Below are 23026 nucleotides of genomic sequence, written 5' to 3'. Positions count from 1 at the left end.
ATTCACGAATTCTCAGTTGGAATTTTCGTTTGCTCACCCTTAGTTCAAAAGATTTATGAGCAAACTAACGATGAGCAAACGAATGCATGAAGAAAAAAATCTTTTTTTTAATTCGATACCAAAACTTAATTTTCTTGTATCTTTTAAATTAAGGGGGTGAGCAAACGACAATCGATTGATTGTCTGTCTTTATTTGTCTAACGGATCGATAATAATGGACTTAGGGAAGATTCGAACCAAAAAATCATGGACATTACCGACACGATCGTGGACATTGGCTACATAGTTCAATGTCCACGTTTTGTGGACATAAAGGCGCTTCAAAATTAAGTTGCAGCTAAATCCCGGGCATGGCCGCGGTACTACTACATTTATTTTGAAGTTCGCTGAAGTGCAGCAAAATCAACCAATCGCGTCCTATACTTGAAACGGTATCACTGGCTGCGTTCCGTTTCTGGCATATGCGCGCATTTTATATAGTGAGCGTCACGTATACTATAGGGGAATGCGCGCATATGCGTGAAACGGAACGCAGCCCAGAGGGGGTTGATCCCCTGATTGAATTTTTATCCTTCTGCATTGCATTCTTGTCATCTGCTCTCTTCTTCTTTCTACCAGAGAGAAACCTGAGAAAGGACATGACGGCCTAAAACCATATATGTAATACTACTATATGGCTAGTGCCTATAAGAGGGAGTGAGAGGAAGCCGTCCCAGAACCACGGTGCGGGAATATATATTTCCCTCTCTTTCTAACATTACTTTGAGTGTTGTGCGCATGCGTTGGATTGATCGCATCCGCCAATAGGAAAATAGAATATACTTCAGCACATGTGAGATCACTTTCAGGTTTCTCTCTGTTTCTACCAAGGTCGTCACAAGTCACAATGGATATTGTGAAGTCGATATTAGAAAAGGATGAAGGAAAAGAAGATTTAAGTAAATCCACGGAGGTAAACATGGAATTCGATATCGATCTGGGAACTCTGCTCATGTCCGATTATAACGCTTTGGATGCAAAGGCTCTCAAGTAATATTCATTTTGTACACATGGTTGTTAGCTTTGTAAGAAAACATTACGGATTTGTTTCATTTCAGAAAAATATTTATAATACTTGTATCTGTAGGTCACAATCAAATTCATACTTGAAAAACCTAACGAGAGACAACGTACAGCTGCTGATCAATAAGATCTGGGAGTTGCCGATAGAACGAGTGGACGAAGCTATAGTGGCTAAGTTACCCAAACCTGACTATGTATTGCCACGCTCACGTGTTATTCCGAAACCCAAGCCTTTGACAAAGTGGCAGCAATTTGCCAAAGAGAAGGGAATTCGAACTAAAAAGAAGGGTAAATCCAAACTGAAGTGGGACGAAATATTGAAGGTTTGTTACTTTCGAAAATATTCTGTTACATTTATGTTTAAAGTTATTAAATGGATATTTAAAGTATTTAAATTACTATTAATATATAAAGCTTGTAACAAGTCATTCATCTGATGTCCTAAATTTTTTTTAGAAATGGATTCCAACACACGGTTACAAACGAGCAACGGCTGAGGAACAGAAGGAATGGTTAATAGAGGCCAAGGATAATTCGACTGATGATCCATTTGCTAAAGTTAAAACAGCTAAACAGGAAAGGCAATCCAAAAACGAATTGCAAAGACTTCGCAATATAGCCAAGTCAAAAAATATTAAATTACCAAGCGTTGGTTTACCTACCAGAGAACACTTTTCGAGTTCTCAACAGCTTTCTAAAGCTGCAACTGTAGCGCATACATCTACTGCGTCTATTGGAAAATTCCAGTCTAGGTATGCAAATTTAAGCTAGATTTGTTGAATATAATATAACGCAATGTTTATTTGTGTATTTGCAGGATACAGCAGCCCATAAAAATTAATAAAAAGAGGAAGGGCGCATTAAAAACCAAAACCAGTAAATCTGCTAAAAAGCCGAAGGCGGGTAAAGGCAAGCGGGATTTGCACAAGAAGGTTGGCGGTAGAAAGCGAAGATAAATTGACATGTCTGTAACAATATCTGTAATAAAATTAATCGAATTTTATATTTATAAGATTTGGATGTATTGAATTTTCAAGGTAAAAATTTTAATAAAATTGAAGATAACATTGAGAAAAAAATCAAGTTCTGTAAATGCAATACTATATATATAAGAATTAATTATATAAAAATTATAGAGTACTTCAGGCCCTCTAATTACATCTTTTCCAAACTATATCAACAAATCTTTTAAACTTTTATCGCTTAAAATTATTCATTTTTAAATTGTTTAGAAACTCTAGAATTTTTTCCTAGTACTCTAAAATGCTTGTTCGCTTTATAAAGGCAATAACCTAAAATCTATTTCTTAAATTTGCTGGAAGCAAATTTTTTTAATGCATTTTTTTATTATATTTTTATAATCTTAGGACAATCTGTATATGTTCATAGCGTTTTAAATTTACGCGCGCAGCAATCCGGACAACCCTCGAGCTCTTTTTCCATGAGGGAGGTGGCTATCAACGGCTATCGTCGTTATATGTATGTGCGTGTAGTGTGTCATGTCAGGTGTGTGTACTACATGTGTATGTTGCATCAGTTATGGGCGAGATCGTCGTCGGTGGTATGTATGGAATTTTGTTGTTGAATCAAGACTGACAACATTTAAACGGTGCGATCAAGATAGGAACAATGCTCTCGATACTTGATCAGCATTAAATCGGTGCCGAAAGGTGCCGTAGAGGTAAAAGAGCAACATTCGGAAAGATCATCGCCCGAGGGCTGTCAGCGAAAACAAAGTTGTAGGTTACGCGCTGCTCGTACCATGGCACAGTCGACAACAAGCGGAACCTCCTCGCGACGATACATGCGGGAGCACGAGGTGCCGTCCTCGTCGCGTTACGTGGACAGCGAGTGGGAATCTAAAGAGGTAGCTCCTTTCTGTAGACTTAAATTGTGTCATATTAATTAAATCTGAATTAGTCGCGCCCTATTCTATATTTATAACATATTATGTTTACTTGTATTTATGACATGATTATATCATAAACATACAACATTATGTATTTTATCTGTATCATACTAGTATATTTTGTTAAAAGTAGTAAATTATAACACAACCTTAGGCCTATCACTTTGCAAATAGAACTTTAAATACTCTTTTCAATGAGTAAAATAAAGTTGCATTACCTGGAGTTTTTTATAGAAGCGTTTAGTCTATAGTATAAGTCTAAGTGTTTTATATACTGCCATGTATTTCTTATTTATTTTGTTCTACAGACTAACCAGAAAATTATTTAATACTCTAAGTTTACAATATGTACATTTTTTAATATTTAATCTTAATTTTTTATTATATACATATATGATCATAAATTAAAGTTTTTAATATTTTATATTAATTATAAGTGAAGCATTTTCTGAGAGATTTAATTGACCATAATATTGTTTGTTATGACTATTGATTAATTACCGTATGTGTTTTCTCATCAAATAGGCCTTACGACAGCGAGAGCTTGAAGAAGCAAGAGCGCGAGCGGCACAGATGGAAAAGACGATGCGATGGTGGTCTGATTGTACTGCTAACTGGCGTGAGAAATGGAGCAAAGTGAGGAACGAAAGAAACGCAGCTAGAGACGAGGCAAAGGCTTTGAGAGCAAAACTAGAGATTGCCGTTAAAGATGCTAATACTTTCAAGCATGAATCTCAAGAACTGGAACTGCAGAATGAACAGCTGAAGAAGGAGATGGAAAAGATACACATGATACTCTTGAAACATGCTGGACAATTTGATCAACAGATCTTTACCATTCTGGAATCAGATCCGCAATTAAGAGCTACTTTTGGATTGGACGAGCAGCTGGAGTTTTACAACAACGCTAGTGATGCATTAGGTGCACAAAGGGATATGCTATCTTGTAAAAATTCGCATGAAATAACAAATGTTGCTTTGGGAAGTCACAATATCTTGCCAGAAAGGGATATCGAGGAGTATGTTTTGCAAGGTGCTGTGCCAAAACATGCAGTAGAATTGTATAAGGAGAGTCCCAGCAATTTACTAGATAAAAACATCACAAAACTAGTCACGGATAGTAACGGCAAAAAGGATGGATTGGATAAACAACAATCACCTTTAGATATGTATAATGAAGAGTCTTTAACTCAGAAAATGTCACAGTTGCAAATAAAATTGGAGGAGGCAACGAAAACCATTTCTGTGGAAAGAGAGTAAGTTTTACACAAAATATACAGAATTAATTGATTATGTCGTACATAAATTTATTTTAACTTTTTTTCTATAAGGGAAAACAATTCTCTACATCGGACCGTGGAAAAATTGAAAGCTGAAATTAGACAATTAAGAGAGCAATGTGAGGAATTATGTGAGAATAAAGCCGAAGCAATGAGAGAATTATCAGAGCTAAAAGAACGTTTCCAACTCGAACTCAGTGACGAACATATAGCAGATTTAATAGACGATACAAGTAATGGAGAAAGTATGGACCGTCGTTTGATAGAATTAAGGACAGAAGTAAGTTACTATATGAATACTTGCAGTCATGTTTTCATTAAAGAAATCATTAAATATTACTAATAATGTATATTAACTAATAACGTATTCCTGTGATAAAGTTGTTAAATTATATTTTTGATGTCTATATGCATTTTTGTGCTATGCTATAATAGACAGATGTTCTTACATCTTTATATTTCAAAATTTTAGCTAGAGAAACTTCAAGTTGAAAATGCAGCAGAATGGAGTAAAAGGGAGAGACTAGAAACTGAGAAGAATTCCTTGGAACGAGAGAACAAACTGCTCCGCTTAAAATTATATGAACTGCAAGAAAGAGCGGAATCGAGGAGACCACGACCAGTATCTACAGCCGACACAGACACGAGACAATTGCAGCATGAGATTCTAGTTCGCAACATGGTCCGTTCAATAATCTTATGAATTAATAATCCTTAAAATGATTTTTATTACCTTGTCTCTATTGTGCAGGTGTTACTTGAAGTGAAGCAGTATCAGGCGACACTAAAACAATCCTTGGCGGAAAAAACAACGGAGTTGTCGCATGCGATGAGACGGTCCGAGCAATATGAGGTGGAGGTGAAGCGAGTAAGAGCGCGAGTCGAAGAATTGAAGAAAGAATTGGCTGTTGCTCAGGATGAGGTTGACGCTGCTACGAACAGTGTGCGGAAATTGCAACGGGCCAACGAGGATCTCGTAGAGCAATTGGAATCTGCAAACGTACAACTGGAACATTTTAGAAATAGGTAAACAGGATAATCAATCAGTATTTGTAATCTGTATTCACAATCTTCTATATTAAAACAAATATATATTTTACCTTAATATAATATGTTAATATGTTTAACTAGATATATATTGCTTTACAGCAATAACGAAACGTGCGAAATTTTAGTAGACACTGAAGTAGACGGGGCTGAGGAACAAAAGTTTCAAGCTAATAATTCCAATGAATACAGTGAAGGTACGTTGTTAATATAGTCGTCGCTTTTGAATCGATGAAATAATCATTGGATGCAGTTACAGTCTACGATCGACAACAAGCCTAGTATTCACTCGTGTCGATAGCAATGGAGTGTTGTAAGTTAGATAGCGAAGATGTAAATTGGATAGGTAATCTCGTAGAGGGCCTTAAGTACAGGACTTAACAACAATTTTTTTCTTTTCTTTTTCGGTCTTTGACTCTGTGCTGGGCGAATTGTACGTGTCGAATGTCTATCGTGAGATACGCGCCTACTGTGTTTAATAATGAAATTGTCAATGCTTCTAGAAGCATATATGTAAATATATTTGTTGCGTTTATATTATTTAATTATATATTATAATCGACAACATACAATTTTAATTATTGATCAATGTGAAAGGTAGGTTATTTGCAATATTTACTGTTTAATAGTTATTTACTCAATCGTGAGAGGAAGCTCGATTTTTTAAATCATTATTTTCTGTATATAATTATTTCGTTGTCGCCCATATTCTTTTTTCTACTTTTGTAAATGATGAATATATTTTTCTTCTTTTCATTTATCATCAGTAATGTGCATTTTGTACACAGCTTACATTCCGCATTATTTTATTGTGTACGTTCCTTTTTTAAAAATTAATGTAAAGATATTGTATATATACGTATATACATATTTACGAAATATATATACAAAATATATATATATATATATATATATATATATATATTGAAACACATTTCGTCATGTATGTTTCGTCTTGAAAAAGATTGGCGAAATCGAGTAGCGAGATACAGTATGTACAAGATACGATACCTGACATTTATAACTGAACATTTTACGTCAATACCGAAAATATATAGTATAAGTCGAAGCAATATTCTACATATGTATCTGCGAGTTTGCCATGTCGCAAATATAATTATAGATAAAATTTAAACGAACTTTCATACAATACAACCTATGTCAAATTGAGAAGATTGTTAATTATATTTCATAACCGGTGAGAAGAAGATAAGAAAGATTTTTCTTCTAGTTAAAATGTATTTTATTGAAAACTTAATAAATAGCAGCGATTTGATGTAACAATACGTTCACTATACTATACAGTCCATAATTTGGAAGTACCTCAATAAAAAAATTACAGCATTGAAGTAACATTTATGGCGTAACTTTCGATCTTGTGAAGAGAGAGAGAGAGATATCCAAAGATTAATCTTCATTTACTAATCCACAAGAACAAAAGCTTTCTGTCCGTATTCGTTTTATTTTTATATTTATTGTATTTTTATTTGTTAAAGCTACTGAAGAGGGAATGTACCTCACTTGAATTTATGATGGGATGCGCCACAATACCGATGCGCGCGAAAGCAATTAGTCAAGTACGATCTAATCTATCCTAAGCGAGTCACAAATTCCACTGTACTATACAACGTAGAAAAAATTATTTAATGCAGGATGCTTTACATAAATAATTGTCGCTGCATCCTATATATTTTTTGATGAGATTCAACATCTTATAGGCGTACCATCGGGATATGTTGGCACTTTTGGTTTGCAGATCTTTGTCCTGCCGTTGGAACCGTACACGACATTACAGGAAAACGTGAAGTATCCGCAAGTGGAACTCTTAGTGTAATATCGATGCTCGTACTTTCTCGGTTCGTTGCTACCGTTCATTTTGCCGGCAAAACTGTTGGTCACGGTGTAATAACTCGGCTTCGCCGCTACTGCCGGAGTAGGTTTTGCACGTTTGTCGAAAGATATATTTTGATTAACGGAAGGCTCTTGATTTTTCCACATAGGCCGGTCAATGTAACGATTGTGATTAGTTCGAAGTGATCTGGTTTCTGTGACGAGCGATGATTTGGTATTATTCAAATCCTTAGGTACTAAAGATACAGTCTGCGATTGAGATTTACCGTCGCCCTGAGCAACAGTCTCGGTGCCAGAAGCCGACATTACTCGACCGCGGAATCCAGGTGGGATGGTGTATCCTGATACGGATTGTCCCGGTTGTAGAGTATCATCCGTTCGCGGTATATTTGAATCTTGTTTAACGTGAATGTTATATTGATTTTCTTTAGCGACTTGTATAGTCTGCGACTGACTGCGACTTTGTTGCTGAATGCTTTTGTTAAGTTTTTGATGACTTGGGTTTGTGCCTGGAAAAGTTTCCGAAAACTTCTCTTTGATTGTCAATTTTGAACCCGTAGGATAATCATCCTCGTCTGTGTAGTCATCGTCGTATTCGTCATACGCTGTCTCATCCGTTCGCGGTTTTTCGGTAGAGAGCATCTTTTTTTTATCAGTATTGTCCAGGTTATTTTTAGAAGCCAGGACGACAGTCTGTCTTGAAGTCGAGCTGTTTTGCAAGCCTTGTTCGCGATTTTGCTTGTTTTCATCCTGTCTGTTATTATTTGAATTTATTGACGGACTCGACTGTACACTGTTAATATTCGTTGGTCGCTTCGGAGAAGGAGCCGGTTTGAAGGGCTTGAAAAGTTCGGAATCAGTGAAGTTGAAGGGCTTCCGCGAGGATGCGGCACCAGATCCAGAACCGGCTTGCGCTGCGCCGGTATACGTGATCCCGTATTGAAAAGAACCTTGCAGCTGTGATTGGGACTGACCTCGATGAGTGCCACTTTGAGCCGATGCTGTTCCACTACCGCGAAAAGGCGACTCGTGCTTTTCCACGTTTTCATCTTCGCTTTTCAAGTATGGCTGAAATCCAATCTGCGCCTGGCTGGAAGTACTACCCTCGCCGTTAGCCTGAGCATCCGCCATTCCACCCTTGGAGCTTGCTTGCACTTGTGAATTGGTACCATGATTCCATCCACTACTCTGAGCACCTGTCGAGGTAGCTCCGGAGTCGGAATCTAGTTGAACCTGTGCTTGACTCTTTCCATAACCGGCAACGCCTTGCGCATTGCTAGTAGCTCCTTCTTTACCGCCACTGATCTCAGTCTGAGCGCTTTTGTTGGCGTCACTGGTACCAGCTTGAGCTGAGAAGGTGCCGGAATCGCTATAGGTGCCCATCACTTGCGACTGAGCTGTACCTGATCTGTATTTACCCTGAGCCGAAGCGCTCGCCTGAGTACCTAAATCCACCTGCTGCACGGAACTCGACGCCTGTGATTCGGTACCGTCGTCCACCATACCTGCTGGACCTGCCGGTCCAGTTAAACCCCTAGATTCTTCTATACCTGCAGGTCCAACCATTCCCGGATAAAACTCTTCCAACTTCCGAATGCTGCCTTCTTGAAGACTAATTCCACCTGGAAATTGAGTTAAATACCGTCTCGTCCCATCAGTTCCTCCTGTTATGCCTGTTGGATATTGAATTCCTGTTCCTGGAATTGCAATACCTGTGCCTGGGTACTGTCCGCTTGGGTAAGCGGTTGGCACTTGGCCACCTGGGTAGATTGCTTGGCTAGGATATAAAGTACCACCGGCAGAAGGAATTTGTTGTGCACCGCCAGGATATGTACCTGGAATAGTACCAGGATATGTAACACCTGGATATACAACTTGAGTACCTGTTCCTTCAGGAATTCTTCCATGTTGAATAGTATCACTAGGACCTGGGTAAACCGTTTGACCGTTCGTCGGTCGACCACCTGGATAAGTTATTACTTGTGTACCAGTACCAGATGTTGTAGTCGTAATCGTACTAGGCACTTGACCTCCGCTTGGTAAAGTGCCTGATGGAACACCTTCATGGCGGTACACGACAGTCTGCTGTCCAGGATAAATTCCTTGAGTTACTGTTCCTGGCACAACACTACCGGGATATGTCCCGACACTTGTCCCTGGGATAGCTTCAGGTCGAATACCAGGATAGACTCCAGTACCAGGAATTCCAGTACCAGAAACTCCAGTGCCAGGAACTCCAGTGCCAGGAACTCCAGTGCCAGGAACTCCAGTTCCAGAAATTCCAGTTCCAGGAATTTCAATACCAGGAATTCTAGTACTAGGAACTCCAGTACCAGGAACTCCTGTGCCAGGAACTACTGTGCTAGGAACTCTTGCGCTAGGAACTCCTGTGCCTGGATATGTTCCACTTGGTAACCCTGTTCCAGGTGGAGTACTAATTGGATAAGTTCCAACACCAGTAACAGCAGTGGCACCTGTTGTTACTGAAGTGGTTACAATACCAGGAGGATATATACTTTGTCCTGGTTGAACTCCAGGTTGAATACCTCCTGGATACGTTCCAACTCCTACTGTAACACCAGGTAAAACTTCTCCAGGATATAGTCCACGATCTCCTGTGATTAAAATCCCAGGTGGGTATGTTCTATCGCCTCCTGGTATCATAGTTCCAGGTGGTTGAACACCACCAGGATATATCCTGTCAGTTCCTGGTGTCACGATACCAGGACGGACACCTCCAGGATACGTCCCGTCAACTCCTGGTGTCACAATACCAGGACGGACACCTCCAGGATACGTCCCGTCAACTCCTGGTGTCACAATACCAGGACGGACACCTCCAGGATACGTCCCCTCAACTCCTGGTGTCACAATACCAGGACGGACACCTCCAGGATACGTCCCCTCAATTCCTGGTGTCACAATACCAGGACGAATACCTCCAGGGTACGGCCTCTCAGCCCCTGGTGTCACCGTACCAGGACGAACACCTCCAGGATATCGCCCCTCAACTCCTGGTGTCACAATACCAGGACGGACACCTCCAGGGTACGTCCCCTCAACTCCTGGTGTCACCGTACCAGGACGAACACCTTCGGGATACGTCTCCTCAGCTCCTGGTATGACAGTGCCAGGACGAACACCTCCGGGATACGTTTCTGGTTTGCCAGGGCGAATACCAGGATAAGTGCTAATTTCCCCAGGAACTACTCCAGTTGGATATGTTATCTGTCTGCCAGGATAAGATGGGATACCAGTAACGACTCCTGGCTGTGCAATACCAGGTGTACCAACACCTGGAACTTGCACATATCCGTCAATACCCATAGGTGGAACTTGTACCTTATCCGGTGCCCTTTCGATGCCAGGATATCCAAGATATCCAGGATATCCAGGACAATCTTCGCAACCGGTGCCACCTGATGACATGCTTTGCGCTTGACCCATTCCACGACTACCACCTGAAAGGAGATACATACTAAAATATTTATTATATAAAAATAATTTGGGGAAAATATGAAAATATTGTAAGTTTTATCTTTAATAAAATTTTTATTATTTAACGTAAATTCCATGATTTTAATCTCATATCATATTTTTTTGAATTTCATTTTTGAATTTTTAATTTATTTAGGTATTTGTTATTTTGAATCAGATTATTTTGAAGTATAATAGATATTTCTCTTCTTCTTAAAAGGAAGCATTTAATTATTATATTATATACAGTGATGTGTGATAGAATATCAAATATTTAAATACTTACTAACTACTGCGCGTGAAGTTTGTTGAGTGGCTTCAGCTTCGGCCTTACCCTCTTTTTTTTCATCGTTCGCAAAATTTAAATATTGAGATTGCGTCTGTCCACGAAATTTTCCTCGAAACTGATTCGTCTGCCGACGTTTCCGAATTCGATTAACATTTTTGTTCAACTTCTCTCGTTGCTCGAGTTGTATCTGTCGCTTTGTCCGAGCTTTCAACGGTATTAAAACCATATCAGCTATGCGTTTGGACGAAATATTGTTTTCGTCTACTGGAATTTTATTGAAAAAGAGATCAAGAGATTGCTCTGGTACAGGTCTCATTGTTTGTAACAAAAGGATATTGCGTCCATTGCAGAAATCAACAATTCGACCTCCAGCAAGTCGCCATGCCTGTTTAAAATATTAAAGTTAGATATTTAATGCTTTCCTTCTGATATTATATTATTGATGTATTTCTACATATAATTATTATATTTAAATAACTGATAAAAATCCTATTATTGTTTTATAGTTTTCAAAATTGTATGATAATACAATTATATGTATAAAGAATACAAGTTAAGGTAACTAGGATCTATGATATCATAATATATTAAATTTAATGCTGCATATACGTGTACTAATATTTTTATGTAATTTACTTGGTAATAAATTCTCAAACTAATAAAGATAGCAAGAAACATAATTCTAATTTCTTTTAGATAAGCACATTTAGACTAAACCATTTCGATATATCGTATAATTTATTATATTATTATTACCTCTAATTTTGTGAGGACTGCCGATGCATAAAGTATCTTGAATTGTCGTTTCTTACGTGACATATTATGACCCTGCCTTACATCTTCAAGATAACAATCGTTCTCCTCTCTGCTCTTGTATGCAACGAATTGCTATTTTTAAAGAATCAATTTTAATTGATATATTTTAATATTAAGATAATTACAAATAATTGCTTACCGTTATATCATCATTAAAAGACCATTGTTTCTCTTCATTATTGTTTTCTACGTTTCTCATGTTATACTCATGTATAGATCGATCGAAACGCGTCTTTTCCTATTAATAATATTTAAATTACGTTATTAATAATAATATTATAATAATACATTACAAAAATCATTTATAAGAGAGATTAATATACATAAATATAAATAGTATTATATAAAGAATTGATATACATATATTATAATCTTTTTATGACTTTAAAATATTTCTGTATCTAATTATTTTTCTATTTCAGAATCAGATAAAAATTAATTAGATAAAAATTAGAAATTCAATTTCGCGGTTTTTGGGATCTGTTAATTCAAAAGAGGTAAATCAAATTTAAGTGAATCGTTCTTGTTGGGTTCTTCTTGAAATTAATGTTTGAAAACTTGAAATTAATGTTTGAAATTCAAATTCGCGATTCACTTCAATTCGATTTTCCTCTGCTCAATCTTTTTAACTGACCATTTTGGCAAAAATGATAAAAGAAAAAAGATTGTTGAAATTATTGTCTCATTACAATTATACCTTGACGTTAATTACAAATCTTAAAACTATTGTAAGTAAGACTACTGTAGAAACGACACAAACGGACTCTCGAGCGCTGTCGAAAGGGGGTGAAAAAAGCGTTGCGGTCGAGAACAAGCCAGACAATCCGTATCGTCCGTGCTTATCTCGGTGAGCTTTAACCTCCAAATCTTTCTTTCAACAATTGTCGTCTTTTAGTCGCGTGCGTCAGCGTAAACCGCGCAAATAGCTTACTCTAAAGGAACGTCATAAATTGGAATAAAGTCAACAGGTTTGGACAATATAATGATCTCGATATTCGGTTTGGAATTCAATTAACGAAAATGAGAGCCATGCTTCTACCGGTCCGACCAAATATAATGATCATGTATTTAACGCAGATTTTATTACGAGTCATTGGTAAATTTTTAAACGAGCCTTTTAAGGTTTTAACAATTTTTAAAGGTAAAACTTGATCAGGCTCTGATTATAACTCAATCGGTGATCAACACATTAAGTTACGCCACTCCTGTTACCTACTAAAGTATCAAGCTATTTTACAAAAAGTGATAAATTTTGATGAAAATAAAAAAATAATAACAAATGAAATATTTAGTATATTAAAATCAAATCATAATTATTGAAAAATTAAAATATTTTAGAATTTTATCTTTGACAAAAAAAATACATAACATTAATCTAAAAAAAAAAATAGGAATGATCAACAATAATGGATCAATCGATACTTCCTAATATTAACATGAATAAAATTATGCATTTCGTTGTTTGATGCATAGAAAGAATAAAGAATCGAGATAAAAATTTATTTGATCTAAAATTTTATCGCAATTTTCCTAGTTGAATTAATTGTCGCCTAAACGCAGCTAAATCTTTCGTGAATATGTTTTATAAAGTATATTTCTGCAGATTCTATTGGCAAGAGAACCGCATATTTAATTCAAAATTTAATATATACAATCTGAAAAATATATACGAAAATTTGTCAATGAAATATAGTAGTAAAAGTCAAGCAGACTTTAACATATTTGCTACGAAGATTGGACGCAGATTGGAAGCAGAAATAGAACAGAATTTGAATGCAAATATACAGGTTTAGAAAACGAAGAAAATCTACTGTCAAGTTTTGTCAGCAGACTTTATCGTAAAACATCACAAGATATCACATGTATAATTGTTGACACAGTTGATGTCAATTTACTAGCAATTTCTAATTGAATTTATCGCCACCCTGTTGGCATTGAACTGCTGACATTTCGCTTACTGCAAAATTAATCAGAGTCTGATCGAAGTGACCGGAATAAGTATCAGTTTCGTGCAAAAGCGTGTTGCGCTTTTTCTTATGTAAACGCAATTGTAATCATTTTAAAAGTGCAGTTTGTACAAGTCTGCTTGCTTTTGGACGTATTATGGAACGATGAATGAAGTAGAGGGATACCCGGGAGATCGTATTTCCGCGTTTATCATCGTGGATAGATGATACATGTCGACGATTTGCTGAATTTCACAACGCTGCGCGAACCACGGCGATGCCAAGGAGTGCCCTAAATTGCAAGAAGAAGAGATAAGCAGCTATCTATTACTCCGAATTGATGAATAAGTAATTCATGCATACGCGGACATCTAAATATCATCTACAAATCAGCAACGATCTGGTCAGTTTTACAATTGCATAAAAACTATATAGAGCGCTTTTCCCGCAAGTGCCTGTTAATCATCTGCAAAATCTTGCTCGTTAAAAAAACAACGCGATAATAAAACGTTATCAAATTGATGAATCAATTTGTGAGAGTAACTGAAGCTTTGATTAAATGGAACTCTTAATAATGTGATATTTCAAATATTATTGTTTTTTTTATTAATTATAATGTTAAGAATTTTTGTAACCGAAACATGTAATCTCGAGAAGCGTTGTCCAATTTATTTGTAAGTATTTGAATTAATTATGTAATTTCTAATTTTTCTAACTTTTTTATATGAATTTCTATACAATACAAAATTTTATTTAATTACACACCGACTTCAGCGCGTTGACTCTTATATGCCCTTAATATATTTAATTATTATTGCCCCTATATATCATATTAGCCTTATTATTATTTATTAAACATTTTTATTGTTAACTAAATATAATTTTGTCCAAAATTGATTGCGGTTAGCGCGTTGTTACTTACACACGATACACAAAGGCACGTTAATCTACGAACCCGTTTGATTTCTTTCGAACGCACTGAGAATCCTTTATTGTTATCGATATCGTGATAACAGACAGGTGGCGAAACAAGCTTGAGATTTCTTCGCGAGGGAAATGGAAAACTTACGTGGTACCTCGCGAGTGCCGTACTCGCGAGGAAGATCAGGACGATGAGACACAGCCGCATAGTTCGAACCGTCTGCGGGACGACTTTCCACGACTGAAGCGAACCAACGTTTCGACGATGTTCTAACCCCGTTGAATTAGATTCCCACCGATTCTACTTGCTTCTTCCGCTGCGTCTCTTCTTCGGCCCCATCGTAGTCAGTCCCACGAAGCGCCGCTTGGAATCATAGAATGACCGCGAGGCGGGAGTAAGGATCGCTGGACGAAATTCCGAGAATGTGCGTCGTAATGTAAGTGCGTACAAACGCTTGTGTATATCACGTTATCTCGTTTGGTCTCATCTTGTCGCCGCAGATCTCATTACCGAAAGATATGCGCCTGTCATTGACTTAGAAGGTACACCCCATGATGCAGTTAGAAAGAAATGAAAATCTGATACCATATCACTGTATTGCTTATTTAGACAAGCAATCCAGGGCATCTCAAACCTAAACTTTTTAACAGATTTGAACATTTTTTTAACAAAATTGTTTTGCAATTTTCCATATACTTTACACGGTAATTTTTATTTATTATATTATATGCACATATGTAATATATTTTATATAAATATATATATATATTTATACGAAGATATTTATGAAGAAAATTATGTTTTAGAAATAAAACACGAATATACTTAATCAGTCGATTAGTTGATAAAAATTAATTTATATATATAACATTTAAACCACGAAAATTCTTTCGATTTTATCCTAAATCGTGTATATGTATCAATTATAAGCGACATTGAGTTAACTTGACATATCGGGTTACTTACTTTCGCTTTCGTTGGCCTAATTATTGATTCCAATCTATTTGTTAAATACAGTTAGTCGCTGTTTATCCTACTACCAAGCGTAGCTAATGATCGCATGGTTCATCGGCGCGATAATGAGTTCAATAAATAAAAAGACGAAGCGAGAGAATATTGAACGGAAAGCTTTGTGTGAACGCGGGTACTGCAATTCGATATATGCATCCGACATTTTGTTAAATTATTTAAAATATTAAATTACTTGATACGGCTTTTAAACTTTATCATGTAATGAAGGTGAGAAAAGGATTAAAGGAATTGAGAAGCTGAATAAGATAAATGGAGAAGTTAATTTAAACGCGTCTGAATGTATACACATTACACATATCACTTCGTGTATTATTCTTTCATTACGATAGACAAGACTTTTACAATTCGTAGAAAAGATGCGGGTAAATGTTTCGCATAGGCACTCCGGCGTACAAATAGCACGTATAATACAACGGTTGTAGTAAATCGCTATCTAAAAAACGACTATGTCTCTCCTTCACTCGCGCGGCTAAAATCTAATACGTAAAAGTGGGAATGCTATTTACAACATGTGGTCAACGCGACTACGTGCTTAATCGTTAGATCGGGATCCCTATTCTCGTCTACGGGCGATCTATCGAATGACTAGGACGCACGTGTGTCTGAATCGCTCGTCAATTAATTACAATTATACAACTCGAGCTGATTCCTCGGCGAATGCGGCGATCAATCTAGTTGCGCGACACATTTATTACACTTACATGAAATCTTTATCATAACCGTCGCCACTCGCATAATTCGCGTAATCTCACCGTAATAATATTCGCCGCGATGATAAATTAAAAGCAAAAGTCAAAAGTTTTCTTACGACGGCAGATTACGTTTGCGATGGCGAAGCGGATTCGACTAGTTCGACACTCTGATCGGACACCAATCTGTGGCACCGCAAACGAACGAAAGAAGAAGAGCTTATTTATCGCCGCTATAATGAATTCGCTGCTGGATAACGTTGCCAGCAACCTACTACAGTAATTACAGGCGCATTGCTCGACTGGATAACGTTTGTTGAACGTTACATACACATGATATTCTAATTAGAATTAATACAGCAAAATTCATCACATAACAGGTGGGTACTAGTGAACGACCGATGGGTCTAAGCTTATTTCTATGATACGAAATATATAATATTATATATATATATATATTTTTTACTTTATATATTTTTGGCAGGGTGATCGCATTGCCTGTAGCCGGCTTTTCGCGGCAATTCCGAATCACAGACACACGCCTTCGCTTTTGAGAATGTCCTGACGCAACGCTTGAATCCCGACGCGTAGTTGCGTTTTTGAAAATTCTTTCTCGAAGGCAACAACAAATCTCACGTCGAATGCTGCATCGTTCTGCTCGTATTTTATGATTGTAAAAGTAAAAACTTTCCACTCGATTACATAGAAGAAATATATTTTCACATCCTCGTTGAAGTTTATATTATATTTCGCGCACCTATCATTCATACGTATTTACATCTTACAAAGTTTGATAGCTGCCTCGAAGAGCCTCAGAGAATCTCATTTAATCCTAAAATAATAACACGATGGCACTGCAATTCAGTCCTCGATGATCAATCTTGATCGCTTAACGCCGCGTGATAGCGATGCTATGCCTTTAAATAGATAAGGTCACGAGTTTGGCGTTTAACGGACGCGCTCCCGAAAATTTCTTTCCACGCGTTCATCCGTACACGTCAATTCTGTTGAAGCTATGTCGCTGTATCAAGTTACACGCGTGTTAAAACACGATTCGATACTTATGTAAGGCACGACTTTACATCAATGTAGTTCGCGCTAAATTAAACACGCTTACAAATTTAACGTTATTACGACTAATCGCTAGATGGTCCCTAATTTGGAAGATATTTGGAATAATATTTGTCATACGCAACACTGTCGATTCTTTACTAAATCGCAATGTTATTCATTATTATCAGACGTAATCTTTGTTCGATTGTATAAAATTATAAGAAATTAATACGATTAAGAAAAATTGACAGTCACATAATCTTTAATAATGTCTGTAAAAACTCGAAATTGTATAAAATGTCCATCAATTATTAAACTGAAATCAGCAATACTGCGGTAATATATTGATAAAATATTGGTAAAAGAATATTAATGAAAAAAGATTCTCTTTTTAAATTAAAGACACTTTAAATTGAAGTAGTTTATGATTAAGAGAAATATCGGTAATTTTGAGATTTGTACAATCGTTCTGATAAATCTTCAATTTCTCAATAAAATCTTTTAGCACTCTCGTTATTAAAAATGAGAACTGATTATTTTTCCGATTGACGATTTCCTTAACAAATAATTAAAGAAGTTTCTAAACTTGCTTTAATATATAAAATGCCGAAATATTTTAAGAGAGTAAATTTTCTTTAATTTTTACAGAGTTAGCAAGCTGTTGTAAAAGAGAGCTTTAAAAATCATTGAAATCTTAAATTGTTATCTAATTAAGGTTCTCAGTCGAGTTTTCTAAATCTCGAATAAATTCCTTACTGTAAAACTCATACTGACGCAAGTATGAAATCAAATCTGAATTCTTTTCATTGACTGGTTGACTTGACTTGATCGCTAAGTTGATACGGCCGATTTTTAAGCGATGGCCAAATTCAAAGTCATCGTAGTGGGTCTCGAAAAAGACGAGGATCTCGTCGGATCGGGATAATCGAATGTAGTCGAGGAACTCTTAACGTCATTTTCGAAACGGAGATGCAAGTGCTCCGGATTGGGTGATATCACCGATGTTCTGATGACCATTCTGGATACGTATTCGGGATCCTTCGTCACCAAATCGGGACTCTGCGTCTCTGGATCTTTCGGGGGTGTCTTCTCTCTGCAAGGTCGTTTCGATGGTGCCACTGCGGACGTATCCGACGTCCTTGTGTGCCTGATGATCGCGGAGAATGCCGACGACGAGTCTTTCTGGTCACGCTCGAGTCCCAATCGTGGAACTATGACGCTGGTAGGCGACGCCGTGACGCACGACGGCGTTTGCGTTCTGTTCAAGGACGACGATAATGGAACACTCGGTTTTACCGACGACGATGATGTCCTTTGCTGCTCGATCTGATCGGATTTATCTGGACGGTCGGTGGACGATCGGTGATGGGAACGCATACAGGACGATTCCTCGTGTTTGTAGAGGTATGATTTCAGGGCGAAAGCCTTGCCACAACGACCGCACACGTGGGGTTTGGTGTTCGAGTGCGTTTGTATATGAGCTCGTAAATTTGACTTGTCGGCAAAGGCTTTGTTGCAAATGGTGCACTTGAAAGGTTTCTCGCCTGGAAGAATAAAAGTAATTATTGAAAATATTGAGTTTCTTATGTACATAATTCAGTTTCGTCAAAACTATGTTTTTTATGGACTAATAAAGGTTACAATGAAAGTAATTATTTAAAAAAATAATATATTTTTGAAAAAATCTTATACGATAATTGAAAGACTTATTTTAAAAGAATACCTAGCAGATTTAAATACTCTTTAAATATAAATCTAATAATATACAACGTAAATAGGAAAAGCGTTGTTTAAGGATAAAATTAAAAATAGAAAATGAAATGAAATATATATTTTGCGTTTTTAAATTTATTCTTTCTTAGCTAAAAATATCAATTAAATATTCTTAATGTATACTTAGCGCATTAAAGAACGAAAATATGTATAATTGTGTCCGATTTCACAGTTGCCTATCCGTAATTTGTACAATTGAAAATAGTACCGCATATTTAAGCGTGCCAAAATCACACATCATGAATAATTATTTCTAATTTATCTTCATTGAAAGCCCGTTAAACTCACTGTACTCTCTTCAAAAATAGTTTGCCTTCGTTTATTTACGTACGTATCTATTATTGTAAGTGAACGCAATCGGTCATGGACAAAAAACAACTTCGAAAGTTGAACGATATTATTAAGTTCAATTGGTAACAAGAATTATTAATTCTTTTTTGTCTAGATGTCAATTATACGTACATAATTTAGGTAAAATATATAATTATCGTAGTTACATATATGTATATATCAAGACAAGCGGTTTTGTGGACAATGATATCGATACCTGTATGCGTGCGTATGTGTCCCTGGAGCAGCCACGGTCTAGAGAAGCACTTGCCGCAATAGTGGCACTTGCATCCTTGATTGTGGGTCCTCACGTGCATGCTAAACGCCGGCATGCTGACGTAGACCTTGTCGCAATGTGGGCACCTCCTGGCCTTTTTATCGCCCAGTGACCTGTGCGTCTGCCGGTGTCTGGCTAAATTCGAGGAAGTCGAGTACTTCTTACCACAGTCAGGACACTCGTGATCCTCGTTGTCCTCCGATTTTGACTCTACAGCGACCGTCCTGCGACTTTGGATCGATGCGGTCGAAGATACGGATACCGGATCAACGCCGATATCAGGTACAACTGGTACTTTCGAGTGACACGATACCTCCTGCGAAGAACAGGAAGGATGTCGTGGCGAAAGACGAATCTCCAAAGCGGTGTTCTCCTTGGAACGAGTCTCCAAGATCTCTCGTTCGGTCTCGATCCGTTCAAAGAAGAGCCTTGTCCGTTCGCCTAGGACTTGGTCTTGGTTTTCCATCACTTGGACGGAAGATCGAGATCCAAGAATTCTGCTCGCTTCCGCAGGATACTGCGCGATCCTAGGTGATGTCGGTCGCTGATAGATGACATTGTTGTGATGAATTAAGGTGCCTGCCGCCGCTGCTAGGCTCACTTCTGCCAGCTTCGTCAGGTTGTACAATTCCTCGGGACACTCAGACGATGTCTCGCTGCCACACTCGCTGGCGCCATCGGAAGTTGGTTGACCGCCGCTGTAATCGGCCAGCCTCACGCTTCTCTCGGGACTGAAATCTGTAGGAAAACAAAACAAGAGGTAGTATTCAAATTAAGATCATACCAAAATATATTTTTAACCATTTTAAATACAACTAGCAGTTGTTTGACAAAAATATGTATAAAATATTATATATTTTATTATATATTCTATTTTCGTGAAAAAAAATGAGTTTATTATTCAGCACTTAATTATCTTTTTCAGTGGATATCGTACGAGTAATGATGGGTATACGATTTCAAACGTGCAACATTTCTTATAAAACCCGACTAGCGAGGCAAGGAAATCGGACATCGACGTGACTCGTAAAACACCTTCGGGAGCAGAGCTCCGCTCGCTACTCCGTTTTCGGGGAGAACGGAAATAGAGTAGCTACGCCATCAACCCCCGCTCGCCCGTCGTTCCTTAGCGCGCGCAACGCGTTTATTCTGTGTATTTCTTAGTATCGTGTACGTGTATATATACACGTTGCGTTCGCGTAAGGAAGCTTGCTTGCGGTGGGGTTGACGGCATCGCGACGGTATGCGTCTCGGTGGACCCTGGCGTGTGACGCATCTTGCGTCTCCTATTCTTAAATCCGTACGCGACACCACCTTGATCGCGAAGTAACGACCAGCGGTTTTTCCCGGCTTGAATTCAATCGGAAGAAGAGGAGACTTTGATTGCGGTGCATGGTGCGTATAAAATTGAGATTCTGGCGTTGTGATTATTATTCTGTGTAAAACCGAAATGAATTTCGTGGTTTTAATAGATGACTCAAACGCTAAGAGTATAAAGTTTACTCTGCTGATGCAGAAAATATTTACGATATTAGCACTGCCATTAATATGCTTTGAATTTTCGAACTGGAGTTGCATTATGTTGTAGTATTTTGTTGTTTTTACGTTAAATTATCTTATCAAAGTTTCAGAATAAATACAACGAATTCTTTTCAAGATTAGACTCAACAAGTATTATAATGTTACAATTCTTTTATTTCATTTAAAAATTATTTTAAAGGATTAATTGATGATAATATAAGTAATGCAAGAGAAAATTATATATCAACTATTATTGAATTAATAAATCATTAAATTCGAATGCCATTTAATTTTTTTGTAAAAAATTAATTTTGAAATTTTTAACAATTAAAAGTGATTTAGAAAATATGTTCTGACAAAATATTTTAATGTTGAACTTAAACTATTGCCAAGTATATTGTAAAACTTTCTTACTGGCTCATAATTTTACGAAATTATGATAAATTAAATTAGTAATCAAAGTATTTTTAAGATAAATGTTTTTTTATATACTATGAACTCTAGTCTGACTCATCACAATTAAATTAATGTTTTCAAATTTTTTATCAAAGTTACAGCGGGCCAAGTTAACAAACATACCTCTTTCAGATCCTGTGATCTCTTCTTCAACACCGTTGTACCTGCGATGCGTGATCAGGAATGCCCGCGGCATCTTCCTCGTTTTCTCGCTTTTTCTCTTCAGAGCACACAAATCATGCTTATCAACTTAAGACTCACAAACTAACACACTTGTTGCACCGATTATCTATAATCAGGCGTAGCAACGCGAAGGTAGAATAGAACCGGTGTATCGCGATATCTCAAGAGGAGGGACTCGTTATGGGAGGACGATCCGTTTTGGAAGTGTGTACGTCGAGTGGCGCAGGGGTTGCGTTCGCTTCGGCAATTTCGGGCGTAATAGTTGCCCCGGCTAAGATTCGGGGCTACATATAGCAGCGCAACCTCCCTTGCTCTCCACTTCCTCCGCTGCGTCGTCGCCGCCGCCGCCGCCGCAGTGCTTTTCGTCGTCGTCGTCGTCTTGTTCTTCTTCTTCTTCTTCTTCTTCAGCTGCACGCGCCTCAGAAGCGTGCCCGCTCGGTTCCCTCCCTCGCATGTGGTGGTCCCATTGGTGTGCCGGCAATGTGCAACACGCGTGACGAATGCGTATGACCCTGCTGAGGAGGGGCGGATGAAAGACCGAGCGGGTGGAACACGGCCGGCCTCCGCGGCTCCTGCAGGGTGGTTGCTAACTACCCTTATTGTCTTCTCTCGACAAGTTCTTCCGCCTCATCGCACATTACTATCCCGCTAATTGGAACGATCGTTGAATCAAATGCAAATTGGCGAAATTAATTTGAGCGAATGCGGTACATTACGGTACGATGATTGTCCAGTAATTCTTTTTACAGTTTATTATGGTAAAAGAATTAGCTAATAAAAGACATACATATTAATTTCCTTAATGCTTTAGTATTATCCTTCAAAAATAGCGCAGACGGTTTTGTTTTGGTTATTTATATAAAAGATCTTTGAATTAAAAAACACGAGAATTATAGATGAAATATTATATAAATCTTAAACAGCTTCTTTTATGCACGTTGTTTTAAGAAATACTAGAGAGAATGCATTTTAAGTTCTAATGTATAAATTTTTATAATAATGGAATTTTCAATTCTGATTGAGGTGCAGCATATATTTGCGGCAGTAAAAGCTGTATGCATCCAAAATTCCATCAATCGATCATCGTTTTTGTTAATAATACTTGAAGATCGA

At 37.4% G+C, this 23026-nt stretch overlaps 4 protein-coding genes across 6 annotated transcripts; 2 read left to right on the top strand and 2 right to left on the bottom strand.

Annotated features, from left to right (window-relative positions):
* The first annotated feature begins 851 nt into the window (after positions 1 to 851).
* LOC108771718 (ribosome biogenesis regulatory protein homolog) lies at positions 852 to 2054 on the top strand. 2 transcript variants are annotated; one of them, XM_018537078.1, is made up of 4 exons: positions 852 to 952; positions 1098 to 1385; positions 1519 to 1814; positions 1880 to 2054. In XM_018537078.1, exons 1-4 carry the CDS (start codon positions 887 to 889, stop codon positions 2016 to 2018), a joined length of 789 nt encoding a protein of 262 aa, XP_018392580.1. In that variant the 5' UTR covers positions 852 to 886; the 3' UTR covers positions 2019 to 2054. The 2 variants fall into 2 exon arrangements, with proteins under 2 accessions (XP_018392580.1, XP_018392579.1); XM_018537077.1 differs by having other exon boundaries at positions 852 to 1029; positions 1127 to 1385.
* A 700-nt stretch (positions 2055 to 2754) lies between these two features.
* Positions 2755 to 5815, top strand: LOC108771700 (coiled-coil domain-containing protein 102A). 2 transcript variants are annotated; one of them, XM_018537058.1, is made up of 6 exons: positions 2755 to 2929; positions 3497 to 4227; positions 4303 to 4531; positions 4724 to 4933; positions 5003 to 5277; positions 5401 to 5815. In XM_018537058.1, the coding sequence occupies exons 1-6, from the start codon at positions 2825 to 2827 to the stop codon at positions 5510 to 5512; spliced, it is 1662 nt and encodes a 553-aa protein (XP_018392560.1). In that variant the 5' UTR covers positions 2755 to 2824; the 3' UTR covers positions 5513 to 5815. The 2 variants fall into 2 exon arrangements, with proteins under 2 accessions (XP_018392560.1, XP_018392559.1); XM_018537057.1 differs by having other exon boundaries at positions 5383 to 5815.
* Positions 5816 to 6975: 1160 nt separating this feature from the next.
* Positions 6976 to 14806, bottom strand: LOC108771706 (collagen alpha-1(II) chain). The gene is made up of 6 exons (XM_018537063.1): positions 14747 to 14806; positions 11871 to 11969; positions 11672 to 11803; positions 10913 to 11300; positions 10293 to 10610; positions 6976 to 10037 (listed from the first exon to the last, which is right to left on the bottom strand). Exons 1-6 carry the CDS (start codon positions 14804 to 14806, stop codon positions 7003 to 7005), a joined length of 4032 nt encoding a protein of 1343 aa, XP_018392565.1. The 3' UTR covers positions 6976 to 7002.
* Positions 14807 to 18093: 3287 nt separating this feature from the next.
* LOC108771722 (zinc finger protein 358) lies at positions 18094 to 22162 on the bottom strand. Its single transcript, XM_018537083.1, has 3 exons — positions 21854 to 22162; positions 19694 to 20491; positions 18094 to 18917 (listed from the first exon to the last, which is right to left on the bottom strand). The coding sequence occupies exons 1-3, from the start codon at positions 21924 to 21926 to the stop codon at positions 18226 to 18228; spliced, it is 1563 nt and encodes a 520-aa protein (XP_018392585.1). The 5' UTR covers positions 21927 to 22162; the 3' UTR covers positions 18094 to 18225.
* Positions 22163 to 23026: the final 864 nt, after the last annotated feature.

This window comes from Cyphomyrmex costatus, unplaced genomic scaffold, assembly GCF_001594065.2.
Source record: "Cyphomyrmex costatus isolate MS0001 unplaced genomic scaffold, Ccosl1.0 scaffold164, whole genome shotgun sequence".
NCBI classification, from domain to species: domain Eukaryota; kingdom Metazoa; phylum Arthropoda; class Insecta; order Hymenoptera; family Formicidae; genus Cyphomyrmex; species Cyphomyrmex costatus.
This window is presented reverse-complemented; position numbering and strand designations above follow the sequence as displayed.

Coding starts and splice junctions, on each gene's coding strand:
- LOC108771718 (XM_018537077.1), top strand. CDS start 887: ATGGATATTGTGAAGTCGATATTAGAAAAGGATGAAGGAAAAGAAGAT. Junction 1,030..1,126: donor TTGGATGCAAAGGCTCTCAA/GTAATATTCATT, acceptor TTGTATCTGTAG/GTCACAATCAAATTCATACT. Junction 1,815..1,879: donor ATTGGAAAATTCCAGTCTAG/GTATGCAAATTT, acceptor GTGTATTTGCAG/GATACAGCAGCCCATAAAAA.
- LOC108771700 (XM_018537057.1), top strand. CDS start 2,825: ATGGCACAGTCGACAACAAGCGGAACCTCCTCGCGACGATACATGCGG. Junction 2,930..3,496: donor GCGAGTGGGAATCTAAAGAG/GTAGCTCCTTTC, acceptor CTCATCAAATAG/GCCTTACGACAGCGAGAGCT. Junction 4,934..5,002: donor AGATTCTAGTTCGCAACATG/GTCCGTTCAATA, acceptor TCTATTGTGCAG/GTGTTACTTGAAGTGAAGCA.
- LOC108771706 (XM_018537063.1), bottom strand. CDS start 14,806: ATGCGGCTGTGTCTCATCGTCCTGATCTTCCTCGCGAGTACGGCACTC. Junction 11,301..11,671: donor CAGTCCTCACAAAATTAGAG/GTAATAATAATA, acceptor TATTTTAAACAG/GCATGGCGACTTGCTGGAGG. Junction 10,038..10,292: donor ACCAGAAACGTATCCCGGAG/GTGTTCGTCCTG, acceptor CGTATCCTGGAG/GTGTCCGTCCTGGTATTGTG.
- LOC108771722 (XM_018537083.1), bottom strand. CDS start 21,926: ATGCCGCGGGCATTCCTGATCACGCATCGCAGGTACAACGGTGTTGAA. Junction 20,492..21,853: donor GATCACAGGATCTGAAAGAG/GTATGTTTGTTA, acceptor GTTTTCCTACAG/ATTTCAGTCCCGAGAGAAGC. Junction 18,918..19,693: donor ACACATACGCACGCATACAG/GTATCGATATCA, acceptor TTATTCTTCCAG/GCGAGAAACCTTTCAAGTGC.